Here is a 16,914-nt window from a genome sequence, read left to right as displayed (position 1 = left end):
TGAACATCTTGGGTGATGTGTTGCAGCATGTGTCAAACAGGGACTTGATACACTGTCAGCTGATTTTTTTGAATTGAGTTTTGATATTCTTTATGAGTTGATATATTGGTTTATTTGTGTGTAATACACAGTGTATTTCCCCTTAACATTGGATCTATTACTAGGTTGCTTGATCAAGTATGAGCCCGGAAATGTTTGATATTGTTGGTTAGTGAACAGATCGCTGAACTGGGTGACCTTGTTTTGTCACTTCTTTTTGAGCCTCAGCCTGCTCTTTTGCCTGATGGAGATGCTTATCTCCCAGAGCCACAGTGAGGACCAAAATGAGATATTGTGTATGAGAGGAACTGGGAGGAAGGTGTTAAAATGTAGCAGTTTAGAACAGAGAGGCTCAGACTAGTCTGCTTTTCAAATACTGGCTTTATCCCATGTCTTGAGCTGTTGGGAAATCTTTTTAACCTTAGTTTATCTATAAAATAAGCATAATAACTACTCTGAAAGGTTGTTTACAGGAGGCAAATGAGCTCGGGGCAGAATCTCTGGCAATGTTAAAATGATTAATATCATGTGTCGATTTTAATGATCAGTCTGAGGCAACTGTAGCTGTTAAGTAAGCCATGCTATAAATAGAAGAAATTGGCATTTCCTTATAATATGTGAACATCTCAAGAAGACATCGCAAAAGCTTTTCTCTTCAAATGCTTGGTACCGTTTATCTATAATAAACAGTATAAACATAACCCCCTTAATATATTTCAAGAAAAATGTTTGAATGACCTATTTAAAAGTTAGGTCATATTGTAGAAACAGTTTCAAGAATGTGTAAGATAATCTTAAGAAATCTCTTGTAAAGCAAACCATTTCTAATGTATCTTCTTGGTAAATTCAAATTAGGTCTGATATTTGACATAGTGGTTTGTTAATTATGGGCCAGAGTCACAATAATAGTCTGCCTGGCAATAATATAAATAGTGCAAACAGGGAAGAAATTAGAATGAAACATGTATCTTTCTCCTCCAGTCTATATCAGCACAGGATGAAAACCTTTCAAAAACAATGTTTCTGCCCCTGGCTGAGAGAATGGTAGAAAAAATGGTTAAAGAGGACAAGATAGAAGCAGAGGCTGAAGTGAGTAATTTAAACCCCACTTTTGTATTTGCATGTTTTTGATACTGTTACAACATTATGAATTGTTGCTTTATTCCCTTTAGAGAACTAGTTCCTCACTCTTGTCTTTGGTGTAAATGTGAAACTGTGGAATTCCCCAGCCCAGGTGTGGTGAATGAAGGAGCTGTTGTTTCTTGCGTGCTTCGAGCAAGTGTTCTCGGTTGAGATATACACAGATAGGGGAGATACTGCTGCCTGATTCTCACTGTTAATTTCATCTTATTTGAAGATAGTGTTCTTTTCTATTAGACAGCTTTTAAAAAATATATAAATGACATATCTCTTTATTAATGAAAAGTTTCAGTGGTTACACTTTTTGTTTGTTTTTTCTATAAGGTTGAACTTTATTATATGATCCTGGAACGTTTGGGAAAGTACCAGGAAGCCTTGGATGTTATCAGAGGAAAATTAGGAGGTAATTGAGGGCCTGTTTCTTTACATACTTACCCATCTATATTATCAAACTTTTTGTTTTTCAGTTAGATAAAACATACCTTAACAATTTTTTATTTAGCCATGAGGGAGCATAATTATTTTTTCAATTGTTTAAAAATCATTAATGTTTTCTTCTCTGTGCTGCTTTTCCTTAGTCTTTCCCTATTTCTAAAAATTTGGTTAATCTTCTTATTGATTTGCAAGAGCACTTTACGTGTTAAAGAAGTTAGAGCTCTTTTCTGTTGTTGTGAAAATACTTTTTTCCTTTTTGTTGGAAAATTTATTTGTATGAACTTCATGGATGGTGTTAACTATTTCTCTGGTTTTAGACATTTATAACAATTTGTTTCCTAAATATTTACACATCTTTGATTTCCTTAGGAGAAATTCATGGGAATGCAGTTATCGTTTTGACAACTCTGTTTTTTAATTGTGACTTTATGGTCAGTTTCTTTTATGGCCTCATAACTCTCATTAGGTCCAGCCATGAAAAAGATTTTGTTTCATACAACAATAATGTATCCTTTACTAAAACCACATCAGTAACTGATAGTTTTAACTATTTTAATTCTGTAAAATGTAGGAAGAGTTTTGTTTTTATTTTTAATGTTACTTTCTAACTTTGGCCTCCTTGCAGGTGAGTAGAAGTCAACTTTGTATTTTTATTCAGTTAGGTTGTAGTTCTATGGATAGTTAAAGTTTAAATTTTCTATAGAAAATTCATAATGTAATTGTTGGCATCCTTAATCTGCTAAACTGTTTTAAAAGAACAGGGCAGATGTAATTTGGTCAGAAATTTAATCCTAGTTTTTTTGTTCCCAGCTGTCAGAAGAATTTGATTCATTTCTTTTCATCTTCCTCCTAACATCTCCCCTTTCTCATCTTGTTCAAGGCCAAGCTTATTCAGTGTTTTGAAAGTGTGTGGATGGTCAGTCTATGGTCTAAATATATAGTCCTTAGATACTCTTGGGATTTTATGTGTATCCCATATACTAGATCTTCAACTCTATATGTTTTGGATCCTTTTATTTTATAGGAAAACAGGATTTAAAAGTTTATATCAGAAATATACTATTTTTCTTTTCAGGAAAATAACCTTTATGAGATAGAACTTTGTATCTAACGGTGATCCCATTTTCTGAGAGAGTGAATTTTAAGAACATGTGACAATTTCCTTATTGTATTTGGACTTTGTTCTGATTTCTGAGTGAAAATGAAACCAGCTTACTAGCTTTTATTGCTTTTAATTGTAGAGAAGTTGACAAGTGAGATTCAGAGTCGGGAAAATAAATGCATGGCTATGTATAAGAAACTGAGCAGGTGGCCAGAGTGTAACGCCCTTTCTCGGCGCCTCTTACTGAAAAAGTAAGTAGATGCTTCTTGGACTATGAGAATAGAGTGGGGCTTTTTGATTTTTTTGGACTATATCTTTTGAGATTTCTGGGCATAAAGTGAAGTCCTTTAGTTGTGTGTCCTGGATATTTTTTAAAAGTTTTTGATGAGCCTTCATCTTTCAGTAAAGAGGTATAGTGAAACTTTTGCGACCAGGATGCTGAGTATTCAGAATGAATGCTGAAATTTCATTAATTTGTCAAACTAAGTATTGGTCTCCCCCCAGCCTACCTAGGAAGCACTGATGTGGCGGGTTTTCTATAAAAAATATTAGGTTTTTAGACCTGGTTATTTTATTGAAGGAAAAAATAGCTTCTTAGAAGTGTTTGACCTTGAAAATATCTTTGGAGTTGCTGCCCTTTTAGGGCTGTAGAAGAAACCCAGAGGGAAGATTGGATTTCTCCTAATGAAGACTAAAATATCACTTAGAAAATAAGTTGAGTATCATGGTTCCTCAGGCAGATTTGTCACAACTTGGGTTTAATCCTGTGTGCACCATTCAATCTGATTTTAGCTCAGATGACTGGCAGTTCTATCTGACTTATTTCGATTCTGTCTTTCGACTGATTGAAGAGGCCTGGACTCCTCCTGCTGAAGGTGAACAGTAAGTTGTCTCTTCTCCTGAATTACAGCACTTTTTAATATGTTGTAGTAAAAAGATGATCTTCTCAGGTGGCTCAGAGGTTAAAGCGTCTACCTGGAATGAGGGAGACCCGGGTTCAATCCCTGGGTCGGGAAGATCCCCTGGAGAAGGTACTGGCAACCCACTCCAGTACTCTTGCCTGGAGAATCCCTTGAGGGTGGAGCCTGGTAGGCTACAGTCCATGGGGTCACAGAGTCAGACACGACTGAGCGACTTCACTTTCCTTATAAGCCTAATTGAATTCTGTCTCAATAATGTATCTCTTTCAAAGAAAGATTTTTTTTTCCATTTTAAAATTTTAAAATAAATACATGTCCATTGTAAAAATCCTAAATTAGGACAGAAATGTATGGTGTGAAAAAAATGTTAGTTCCTAGACCCTGTCACCCCAGGATGTTTTTTTCCCCAGTTTTATTGAGGTATGATTGACAGAAATTACTCTTGATAATAGTTTGATATCTTCCACATTTATTTGAAAAAGACTTTGGTGTCTTCCAAATTTATTTATATTATGTATATACTAACATAACTATTCTTATTTAACATAAAAATGAAATTCTTTTAGATGTAATGATTTACAACTTGATATTCTCCCGCCTTAAAATGTATCTTGGGCGTCTTTCCATATATAGTAAACACAGATTTGATTAATTCTTTTTAGTGACTTAGGAGAACTCCGTTTTAGAAATGTACAAAATTCATTCAATCTGTCTCCTGTTGATGGGTACTTGTATTGTTGCCGATTCCTGTTTTGGGGACTATTACAGACAGTATTCATAAATAGGATCTTTTAAAAAAGTGAATAAGGAAATAAGACTCATGATAATCAATTATGAACTGATGCTTACTTTATAATATTAACTAAGTGTCTAATTTTTCTCAGACTCATTTTCTTAGCACTAAAATTTACTTATATTTTTAATTGGGTAATATTTTATATATGAAAAATATATAATGTTTTTTTAAGAAAGCAGTAGAGGTGGTTAGTCTCTGTAATAATCAGATGCCAGAACTGGGAGGAATCATGTATCATACTAACCATCAGAATAAGCTCTCATAGCTTTTATTCTCATTTGTATTGTTTTTTTGTTATCAGATACTTTTTTTTATTTTTAATTTGTTTCTTGAAATCAGTTTGGCTTGACTTGTAAGTTTTGGCACAGAAGAATAGAGGCACAAAATACCTTTTTCATGTGTTTATACCCAGCTCTTTAGAAGGAGAAGTACATTATTCTGCAGAAGAAGCTGTGAGGTTTATAGAAGATCGGATAACAGAAGAATCTAAAAATTCTCGCCATCTCCGAGGACCCCATCTAGCTAAACTGGAGCTGATTAGACGTTTACGACGTCAAGGTTTTAATGATGAGTACAAACTGGGTAAGAAGCTGTAATGCTATTTGGGAACCATGGAGAAGGGATAAAGACACACTCGGTAGCCAAGGGCGGTATCTGTTCTCTGAGGCCTACAGTGATAAAGTTGTGTTTTGTGAAGCAAGTGTCTTCTTAACCTTACTGATGAATGGATCACTAATAAAATTAGGCCTCAGTCACATGTGCAACTTGGCTTAACTTTAACATTTCTCTCTATGCCATCAGAGTCTTTGTCAGGCATTCTTTTGCTGACCTAACAATAATATCAAAATCGATTTCAAAGTAAAATAGCCAGTTCTGTAAAAGTTCGAGGATTTCAAGAAATGAATGAATGAATTTCTTGAAAATCTACTCTAAGCACTCACAAAACCATTGATAAAATAACTTCTGGCCAACTTAGAGCAGTTAACAGTTGAGAAAATTTATAAGGATAATGACAAGATGAGAGAAAAGAATGATTTGGATAGTAGAGCATTAAGAGAGACCTTCAGGAAATGTGATGAAAGTGCTTAGATGTTTTTCTAAAATGGTTCTTGTTGAGCTTACTGCACAAGAGTGAATGTGGTCATATTGTACTAGTTCACCGTTTTATGGGGAAAAAGCACTGTTCCCAGCCAAAATCAGCTCATATTAAGAATTAGAATTAGCTTCAGTTTTAATTATACCCTAAATTTTGTTAGGTTTAGGATCGTGAACTTTAAAAACATTTTCAGTTTCTTTTCTTTTTTTTTTTTTTAAGATAAAGCTCCAAAGAACCTTTCCCCTCCCCCCCACCCCATTCATCATTATAGAAATTTGGTTCTCATTAAAACTTGATTAAGAGGGTTTTTTAGGGACCAGTTGTCCTCAGATGATGAGCACTTCTCAATACCTAAAACCTATCCTAGAACATCTCTGTCCCTTCTAATCATGTAATTAATGTTTTCTGCAGTTGATTCTAAAATTAACTGGCTATCTCTGTCATTCTGTATGTCGATTATTCACAGCCAGTTTTGAATTCCATGTTGACTTCTTTCTTTGGGTCTACCTTAGTCACTTTAGTTTGTGTTTATTCCCGAATTGCAAATGAAAATTCTTCACGTGACTTTCAGCAAAATATTGTTAAAATATATTTCAAAGAATTGTTTTTTTTGGATTTCCAGTGGTCCAGTGGTTAGGACTCTGTGCTTCCACTGCAGGGGGCCTGGGTTCAATCCCAAGTTGAGGAAGTAGGATCCCACAAGCTGCATGGTGCAGGCAAAAAAAAAAATTGCTTTCTTTCCAAAGCTGGAAAGAAAACTATTTGGATCTGCTTTCACACTTGCTATTATATTCATCTCCTATCTTTCTCTTCCCTCTCACCCACCTGAATCTTACAAATTGGATTTGCCTAATCTCCACACATAGAAGTTTTTGTCTTTTTCTTACCAGTGAGTGATTCTTAGTCTCTTTTGGATCACAGAGACCTGTGAGAATCTGATTAAAGCTATGGGATCTCTGTTCCTAGAAACAGAAGGAACTGAGGCCTGAAATCTTACAGAGATCTTATTAAAAATCTCTGCTTCCTAAGTCTAGTTCAGTTTGAGAGCATTCTACTTTTATTGTTTTTATTTTTAATTTGAGGAAAAATAAAATGAGCTGGTAGCTTTCTGCATATCCAGGTTTAAATTTTACATTTTGACTTTGGAGTTATTGGCCCACGGCTCTTCCCATTGACTTTCTCTTCTGTTGGTGTGCCTGTTTACAAACATTATCTTTCATGCAGTTAGCATTTATTTAATATTTATTAAGTAGTTCAAGAACTGGAGAAAAGCATGTTTGTTTTATGCTTGCGTATAGACTCAAGTATTTAAACTTTAATGAAAACGTTTTAACTATTTAAACTTCAGTTGAATGAAAAACTTCACATTTCCTCAGTGTAATAACTGGTAAGATTCAACTTCTTTTTCAAGTATTCATTTATTTTTAAACTAGCAAGCTATCTTCCTGCCCTCATTGTCATCTTCATTCTCATTGAAGCAAATTTTCATTTAATTTAAATAAATGTTTCTCAAATCAGACTTATCACTTAAATTAGAAATTTCTTTAGTCCATGAATTATTTAGTGATATTTTACCCTCCTCTCTCTTAGGTGATCCAGAGGAATTAATGTTCCAGTATTTTAAAAAGTTTGGGGATAAACCTTGTTGTTTCACAGACCTCAAGGTGTTTGTTGACCTCTTGCCTGCTACACAGTGTACAAAAGTAAGTAGGGGTCTGTTGGTTACCTGTATTTATTGTAACTAGGTTAAGAGTTCATGTTTCTTCTCTAAACTGGCTGAAAGTAGTGAATGTGAGATTATCAAGATATTGCTCTATCAAGCAAGTAGTCTAGGTGCTATCAGATTTAAGGCATAATTTCTTGTAAAGCTGGGCCTCAGTGAGAATAAGCCCCTGGTAGGTAATTGAGTTCTCCTGGTGTGTGTGTAGAGAGAGAGAGAGAGAAATAATGCAAAGAGATTTGTATGTCTTTCACCCACTTTGCTTATTCAGATTTCACCAGTTTTACGTGCATTCACTTGTATGTATATGTGTGGTGTGCTTGTGTGTGTAGTGCATGTGGATTCATGTGGCCACTACGTAGACAAGATGCATAGTAGTTCTGACACCAGAGTGCCCCCCATGTGCTGCCTACCCTTTTCTGCCCACAGCCACCTCCCTGTATCTTCTCCTTTACCCATCCCTCTCCCTTAGCAACTGTTAATATGTTTTCTTTTTCCACAATTTTACCATTTTAAGAATGTTATATAATGGAATCATATTATGTATAACTTTCTTTACTCAGCAAAATTCCCTGGAGTTCATCTGTGTTGTTACATGTACCATGTTCATTGCTGGTACTGCAATATTATTCTGAATAATATTCCTTGATATGGATGTACCACAAGTTACTTTAACTTGTTGAAGAACATCTGGGTGTCTCAGGTTTTAGGCTATTACAAATAGAGCTGCTGTGAACATTTGCATGCAGGTTTTTTACTTGAACCTAAGTCTTCATTTCTCTGAGAAAATGCCCAGGAGTTCAGTTGTGGGATCTTATGATAGCTGCATGTTTAGCTTTTTAGAGAAAAGGCCTAACTTTTCCACAGTGACTAGGTCTTTTAAATTTCTATTAGCTATGTATGAGTCATCTGGTTTTTCTGCATCCTCATCAGCATTAGGTATTATCACAATTTTTAATTTTTGCCATTCTAATAAATATGTAGTGATATTTCATTATGGTTTTAATGTGCATTTTCCTAATGGTTAATATTGTTAAACATTTTTTCATGTGCTGATGTGCCATCTGTATTTTCTCCTCAGTGAAATGTCTGTTATTATCTTTTGCTCATTTTCTAATTGTTTTTTTTTTTTTTTTTTTACTGTTGAAGTTGGTCAGTTGTGTCTAACTCTTTGTGACCCCATGGACTGCAGTCTACTAGGTTCCTCCGTCCATGGGATTTTCCAGACAAGAGTACTGGAGTGGGTTGCCATTTCCTTCTCCAGGGGATCTTCCCGACCCAGGGATCGAACCCAGGTCTCCTGAATTGTAGGCAGATGCTTTACCATCTGAGCCACCAGGGATTTTTACTGTTGAGTTTTAAGAATTCTTTAGATATTCTGGATATAAGTCCTTTGTCACATATGTGGTTTCAAATATTTTCTCCCAGCTTGTCTTTTCATCCTCTTAACAGAATCCTTTGCAGAGCAAAGTTGTGTTTTTGCTCATGTCATGGGACTTGCAGGATCTTAGCTCCCTGGCTGGGGGTCAAACCTCAGCAGTGAAAGCACTGAGTCCTAGCCAGTGGACCACCAGGAAACTCCCAGAGTAAAATTTTAAAGTTTGATGAAGTCCAGTGGACTTTGCTTTTAATGTCTTGTCTCTGATTTTTTCAAAACTGTAGCAGTTAATTGCTGATTTTGTCAAATCACGATTTATTCTTGCTGAAACAGTCATCAAATCTTAGGGATTTTTAAAAAATAAACCTTGAAGACCCAAATAGACATTTCTCTGAAGAAGACATGCAGTTGGCCTACAGGCACATGAAAAGATATACAACATCACTAATTATTAGAGAAATGCAAATCAAAGCTACAATGAACTATCACCTTATTCCAGTCAGAATGGCTTTCAACAAAAAGTCTGCAAAAAAAAAGTCTGCAAATAATAAATGCTAGAGAGGGTATGGAGAAAAGGAACCCTCCTATACTGTTGGTGGGAGTGTAAATTTGTGCAGCCACTGTGGAAAACAGTATGGAAGTTCCCAAATAAGTGAAAATAGAACTACCATGTGATCCAGCAATCCTACTCCTGGGCATATAGCCAGAAAAGATGAAAACTCTAATTTGAAAAGATAACATGCATCCCAGTGTTCATAGCAGCACTGTTTATAGTAGTAAAGACAAGAAAGCAACCTAAGTATTCATCAGCATATAACTGTATAAAGAAGATATGGCATGTGTAGATCTATGTCTATATGCACACACATATATACATATATTGTTGTTTAGTTGCTAAGTCATGTCGACTCTTTTTCACCTTTATGGACTGTAGCCCACCAGCCTTCTCTGTCCATGGGATTTTCCAGGCAAGAGTACTGGTGTGGGTTGCCATTTCCTTCTCCAGGGGATCTTCCAACCCAGGGATTGAACTCACATCTCCTGCATTGGCAGGTGGATTCTTTACTCTTGCACCACCAGGGAAGCCCTTACATACATACATCATAGACATACACACACATGAAATGAGATATTAGCTATAAAAAAGAATGAAATGTCGCCATGTGCAGCATAGATGGACCTAGAGATTATCATACTAAACGAAGTAAGTCAAAGACAAATATATCACTTATGTGTGCAATCTAAAAAATGATACAAAGGAACTTATTTACAAAACAGAAACAGACTCACAGGTGTAGAAAGCAAAATTATGGTTACCAGAGGGGAACAAGCGGGGAAGGGGTAAATTAGGGGTATAGTATTAACAGATACACACACTACTATATATAAAATAGATAAATAAAAAGCACAGGAAACTATATTCAATATCTTATAAAAGCCTATAATGTAAAAGAATCTGGAAAAAATATAGCTAAGTCACTTTTCTGTATATCTGAGACTAATACAATATTGTAGCAACTATACTTCAATAAAATTAAAGGGAAAAAACCCTTCATTTTGGAATAACTACATTTATAGGAAAAGTTGTAAATATAGTAAAGAAAGTTACACTCTACCCTTCACCCAGCTTTCCCCAATGTTAACGTCTTAAAAACAGTGGTACATTTGTCAGAACTAAGAAACTGGTAACTGTTAATTGGCCTTTAGACTTTTATTTGTATTTCTGTAGCTTTTCCATTAGTGTCCTTTGTCTCTTCAGGGATCTAAGCCTGGGTACCATATTGTAGTTAATTGTCAACTATCAGGATTTTTTTCATGTGATTAAATCAATGCAAATCAATTACATGCTGAAGTGGCGAACCTTTAGACTCCTCATCCACAGCAACGTGTATTGGATCAGATAGTTCACCCATTAATGAGAAGTTCATACCTTCTTGCATATTAAAGATTTTTAAGCATTTAGCCCTGAGTATCCTTGGGTAATGGGCAGTTGGAGTACTCTACCAGTTGGAAGAACAGTGTGCCCAGGGTAGGATATAGCACTATATTAAGAAATACTAGTGTCTATCAAGAAAGTCTGTGACCTTTTGTCAGCTTTACTTATAAAAAGCTCTTAATTGGTGGAGGTTGGAAGTCTTCCTGTCACAGGGCTCCCACCGTCTGTTCTTCCAGAAAGCCTCTGTCACCCCCATGTGGAATGAGTGAAGCTCAGTGGGAGTGCAGTGGTGATGACTACAGCGTTTGTCTCATGACCGTACCCTTAGTCCACCTGCACTCAGTGCTCTGGCAGTCTTGAGGTTACACATCTAGGGCAGATGGAGCAGTGCTTTCCCAAACTGGTAAGTAGCCGGTATTCTCTGTTGGATTCTGAAATGACTGCCACCATTCACTTTTGGTTGAGAAAAGGTTATTCTTGGAGTGCTGTTAAGCTCAGACTAAGCTTTAGAAGTTTTCTAGATAAATTGTAACATATCCAGAAAAGAAGGTTCTGGGTTATACTTGAAAACCTTTGAGAAACAGTTGATTGGAAGAGAGATGTTTGGTCTGGTGCTGACAGTACTTTATTTCTCCTAATTTGAAAAGCTCTCCTGTAGAAGAGGGATAAGAACAGGGACCAGCAAGAAGTTATTGCAGGGAGTTAAGAATTTGGCTCAGTGAGAAAAAGATCTTTTTTATAGTCACAATTCTCTAAAAAGGCAGCGTGTGAGTTTCATGCTACTGGAGGGATTAAAGCAGAAAATAGAACCATGTGGGAGAGAGAGATTTGTTCAGTAAGTGTCACCCATGTTATGTGCTGAGTGCCAAGGTAGGGAACAATTGACCATGCTTCATAGTGCTTACCATCTTGTAAATTAAAGCATCAAATGATGGGAATGCATTAGAGGAGTGCTTACATCTCATTAAGCTGAGATTCATATAGGTTTGCTAGCACAGTTTTAGAACCAGAAGCTCTACTTTATCGACATGTTTGAAAATCTTAGGTCACCTCTGTGACCCCATATAGTAATAATCTACTGCGAGGAACCCTCTAGAAATAGCGAAATACTAGCAGTGTTGAGTTGGTCATTGTTCAGTGAGACGAAGGGTTGAAGGCTATTGCAGTGAGTTTTGTAGTCCTATGTAAACTTTTAAATTGAGAGGGGTAATTATGCTGCCACAACTTTTTAAATGTAGGATGACTTCAGTAGCTAAAAATTCTGCCATTCAGCAGTATGTTTGTCAGAGGATTGTGGACTCTCCAAGTAATCACACAGAACTGCTGTCCCACTGAATTAGGAGACACGTTCTAAAATGGGACTGGTCCCTAAGAATGGACCATATACAGTTCAGTTATCCCAAAGTGTCTCACCCCTGGTGACATTTTTATATTTGGTTTACTTTGTCTTGGGGTTTTAAGTTAACAATAAAATAGTTCCAGTTTTTAAAGAAACTTTTTGTATAGCAGTAAAACTGTAAAGACTAGAACAGAGAATGAACATATTGTTTTATGACAAAACCTGTTGGAAGGCCTTAATAATAAACATAACTACATATATAAAATGGTTTCCAAGAAATATAAAATGGCTTATAAGAATGGAAAAGCTGGCAATAAAAATTATGTGGGCATTTAATAAAAAACATGAAAACTAATACCACAGAGTTTTTGTTACAGATGTGGTTATCTGATCATAATAAAGTTAAAATTCACACAGTTGTAGAGAAATTGAAGCAAAGTTAAGACAGATGTGAAACTGCATGATGAGTAGGAATTTCAACTTTTATTTCTGTCTAAAAATTACATGTATAAAATTGAAGAAGTCAAATGGTACTACAAGGCTTATCTTGAAAAACAATTGCAGTTTTTTGCCTTCTCCAGCCCTGGTTCTGGCTCTGTGCAGACAAATTACTTTCAACTCTTAACTGTTTCTTTTGTTATTTAATGCTGTATTTCTAAATTTTACGCTCATATACTTCTTTATTTTTATGGTTACAGTCTTTATCTCTTGGTATCCTGTTGTGTGTGTGTGTTTAGTTGCTAAGTCATGTCTGATTCTTTGCAACGCCATGAATCGTAGCCCACCACACTTCTCTGTCCATGGGATCCTACTGTGGAAAGCAATAATTTCATTTCTAACATTCTACCTCTTCTCTTACTTATTTTCCCCTCAATATAGTATAGTCATTATTCAGTGTTTATATTTTTATGACTAAAGCCACTTTATATATGGAGATTATAGCTTTTTTATACAACTTTCTTTCTTGGAGTTAATGTTTTTGTTTTTTGTTCATTTCACCCCAGTCAGTCTGACAGAACCATGAACGTTTAAAACTCCTCTTAGGGGTTTGTCTGAAATGTGAGGTTAGTAGATCCGTTCCAGTCTCCCCTTGAGTCTACAGTGTCTCTGGTTCAGCTTCTCCTGGGGATGAAGGAAAACCCTGACTTCTACTGGGTTTAGGAATTCACTCAGTGACCTTGGCAGGAGTCTAACTTTTTAGAATTTAGCAGATTCTCCTGTTGAAGTTCCACAGCATTTTAGCTTTCAGACATACTTTCTGCCTTTAATTTCTGAGTCTTCCAAGGCTCCACAGCTAGAAGAGACTTGCTGCTTATTGGTGGCCTCCCCATTGCATACTACTGGATTCCAGCGTTCTTGACCCCATACATTGGTTATTACCTACCACCTGCCCTTGTGCCTTTTATCTTTTGAAATCTTGTTAATGCTTTTTACTGGCTGTCATCTCTTCACATTTCACATGTTCTTGATCCTTATGGGTGCGTCCTTTTTTGTTCTTCACTGTCATCTTCATAGGATCTTGGAAGGGAGTGAAAATAGCCTGTGTTTAATAAATGTGTAGTTGGAACTTTTTTCCTTTAAAATAATGTATTAATTTTGGATCTTAAAATATAGGGAAGACACAAAATATAGTGACCCCTTGGCTGCATTTCTCTTCCATAAACAGCTTTTAGAACCCCAGATTTGTGCCGCTCAAGCATGCTCTCACATCCTGACAGCTGCAAAGTATAGCACCCGAGCGTGTGTGACATGTAAACAGGCACTCTGACTGCAGTGTAGGGGTCCCTCCAGTTCAGTCTTCTAACTCACTTTTGCCAGTATTGCAACTGAACTGGTTGTGGAACTCATGTTTTTAAAAATTTATTCCATATTTAGGGAATTAAAAACATTTTAATATAAGATGTTACCAGAGGGATAGAATTTCCTAGTCCAGTGGTTAGGACTCTGATTCCACTGCAGGGGACCACAGGTTTGATACCTGGTTGGGGAACTAATGTTGCATGTCACACGGCATGGCCAAAAAAAAAAAAAGATGTTACCATTGGAAAAACTGGGTGAAGGGTACATAGGATCTGTGTTATTTCTTACAACTTCATGCAAATCTATAATTATCTCAAAGCTTTAATCAAAAAAACAATTTAAGGCTATTGACATTCCCTTCAGTGTATAATGTTTCCTTTAAGAATTTATTTGTAGTATAATAGTATTTGTTTTAGGGTAATTGTTTTTTTTTTACCTTCTTCCTCAATAAATTTTTTCATTGCTACATTGTATATTATGTTAATGTGTTGTGATTTAAGAAACATTTTCACAGTTCTTTTCATCTTTTAATGCATATACTGCATGGTGTTAGCATTAACACTTGACCAGCAGTGAATGTTTCACATGTGGAGTTTCACCAGCAAGTGTACTGTTAGAAGTGTTTTGTTGGCAATTTTGGTAGAAAATGGAGCTTTAATTTGTATTTCTCCTTGATGTCTTTTTCTAGACCATTTCAGTATTTGTTAATTGTGACCTACTAAAAGATGAGTTCCATCTTGAGACCTGTACTTTTTTTTTTCTTTCAACTTTACAGTTTATTAATCAGTTACTCGGAGTGGTTCCTTTGTCAACACCAACAGAGGATAAGCTGGCACTGCCTGCCGACATCAGAGCTCTGCAGCGACATTTGTGTGTGGTGCAGCTGACGAGGTTACTTGGCTTGTACCATACGATGGATAAGAACCAGAAGCTGAGTGTGGTCAGAGAACTGATGTTAAGGTACCAGCATGGACTGGAATTTGGTGAGCAACCTTTCAAAGTGTTCAGTAGTTCCTGCTCTGCTAAGACTTAGAAGTCAGGGTTTTTTTTCTTAATGTCTGTATACTTTTTTTTTTTAATTGGAGGCTAATTACTCATAGCACACTGTTTTAATGCTTTTGGCAGGAAAAATATTTTATCAAGTGGCAACACTATCCAAGTAATAAAATGCAAAACCTTTCTTAAGCTTGGAGTTTTAAAAAATTTTAATAGGCCCCAGATAGCCATATTCTTCCTGCGCTGGTGAGCCAGCTTTTCATCACACTGGGATTCGGATGAGTTGCAGAGTTTATGATAATTGTCACATTTTCTGCTTGGAGGCCTTAGTATTCTTCATATACAGACTATGTAAATGAACAAAAAGAATGTTGTAAATTGTGAGGTATATATTTAGTTTAGAAGTAGATGATGGAGTCTCAGTTCGACCTCAGCCTTTGGCTTAATCCTCTGGCGCTCGGGCCTTCGTCTTATAGAACCTGCTTCTTTTTCCTGTGTTGTCCTTCACCACCCTTCTCGTTAATTCTGCAGGCTGTCGATTTCCGCTTATTTTCTAAAGCCTTTTTAGAATGGACCTACACCTTTTCCCCTTACACCACGAGATACCCTCCGGGGCCTGAGAATCAAGCTATAAGGGACAAGATTAGAAGGACTAAGGCACATAGTGGTCTTATTCCCTCTGCCATGTGTCCCGGGTCTCAGCTAAAGAGAGGGCAAGAGAGAATTCTGGCCTCTTAAGATTAATCGACTAATCTGTGCGGAACAGAACCCGTATTTTTGGGTCCCAGAGTTCCATTTCCTCCTCGCCAGAGTCTCAGCCACTAGCGTGAAAGATGTAGGGAAATTTTTGTGACCTTGGAGGGAAAGAAATCACGAAAAATGTCTGACTCTAATGAGGGTTCTGGGAATGGGTCAGAGACGAGATGGGCTTGCTCCGTGCGGGGCTAGAGGTCCGATGGAATCTTGGAATAAAAACGAGGGGTCATCCAGGAACACTGGAAAGGGACGGGGCGTTGAGCTGAGTGGATTCCAATTGGTGGACCCGGAGTGGTGGCAATTAGGGAAAAGAAGACAGGCAAGATCGTTTGACGGCGGAGCGATGCAAGAGCGCTGAGCGGAGGAGGGGGGTTCCCCCCAAAAAAAAGAAGTAGATGATGTTCAAATTATTTAGATATGTGTGATAAAATACAAATTAAATTATCTAAGTGGATGATGCTAGTATTTCTCTAACTGTATTCTTAAAAACTAGGCGAAGTAATGAGCATATTACACTAGTTGTACATAGCTCTTGATGTCTGTTCTTTTCTTCACTTGAAACCTTTCACAGCCTTTCGCATAGTCCTTTTGGGACTATTTGGAGTACCACCTCTGTTCTGAAAGCCTTTTGCTCCAGCTGAGTGTAGTCTCACCTTTTTTTGACTCTTTTAATTCATGGCTCATATTTTCTTCTGGTATTTACTCTATTCTTAATAGTTTCTTTTACCCTTCTTCCTGCTGTCGTTTTCTTGCTTTACATAACTCTTTGGGGACAATAATCATTGAACAAATCTTAAAATACAGATATAATTTTTTTTTCCCCTATAGGGAAATCCTGTTTGAAAACCGAATTGCAATTTTCAGACTATTACTGTCTCCTTGCTGTCCATGTGCTTATTGATGTATGGAGAGAAACAGGTAAAAACCAGTGATTTCAGTTTAACTTTATTTTTACTCTTTGTTTTTATTGATTATAAATCCTTAGACTAATTACATAATCCAAGACTTTGATTTATGCTTTTAGGTTTTTCTTCTTGCCTTTCTCCAGGGTGCTTCTAGAAAAACCCAGGCCCCCAAGTATCCTCTGTATATTCAGGATAATCTTAAATCAGCGGATATCTGTTCTATTTTAAAATGTTTCTGAATAGTGAGTAAACAACCTATTGCAAAGTTACAATAATTAAAATGCAGAGAAACTAGTTTAGAGATAGGTGTATGAATCCATGGAATGAAATAGCCATTTTTGTTCATTTAAAATTATATACACGGGCATGTACTTTTTTTTGGAATATAGTTCAGATTAACCCATTTAAGACAAAAACACACTACATGGTAAAGGAGACATCATGACTCATTGAGCAAGAGAAGAATGATTCAGCTGATGGTTCAGCCTTTTCTTTAGGTCTCATGCTCTGACATTTTCTCTTATTAGCAGTTTTTGAGAAAAAATAACTAGCTACT

At 36.4% G+C, this 16,914-nt stretch overlaps 1 protein-coding gene across 1 annotated transcript in view; it reads left to right on the top strand.

The window, feature by feature from the left end:
* The window catches only part of NAA25 (N-alpha-acetyltransferase 25, NatB auxiliary subunit), a 63,793-nt gene that overhangs the window by 18,960 nt on the left and 27,919 nt on the right, over window positions 1-16,914 (top strand). The window contains exons 6-13 of the mRNA XM_070386051.1: window positions 1,021-1,128; window positions 1,504-1,582; window positions 2,856-2,967; window positions 3,509-3,598; window positions 4,845-5,014; window positions 7,119-7,231; window positions 14,477-14,684; window positions 16,282-16,371. Of these exons, the coding sequence (XP_070242152.1) occupies window positions 1,021-1,128; window positions 1,504-1,582; window positions 2,856-2,967; window positions 3,509-3,598; window positions 4,845-5,014; window positions 7,119-7,231; window positions 14,477-14,684; window positions 16,282-16,371 (970 nt within the window). The remainder of the gene's footprint in view (window positions 1-1,020; window positions 1,129-1,503; window positions 1,583-2,855; window positions 2,968-3,508; window positions 3,599-4,844; window positions 5,015-7,118; window positions 7,232-14,476; window positions 14,685-16,281; window positions 16,372-16,914) is intronic.

This window comes from Bos mutus, chromosome 17 (genome assembly GCF_027580195.1).
Source record: "Bos mutus isolate GX-2022 chromosome 17, NWIPB_WYAK_1.1, whole genome shotgun sequence".
NCBI classification, from domain to species: domain Eukaryota; kingdom Metazoa; phylum Chordata; class Mammalia; order Artiodactyla; family Bovidae; genus Bos; species Bos mutus.
Note: the sequence above shows the minus strand (reverse complement) of the source record. Positions and strands in the feature narration are given on the sequence as shown.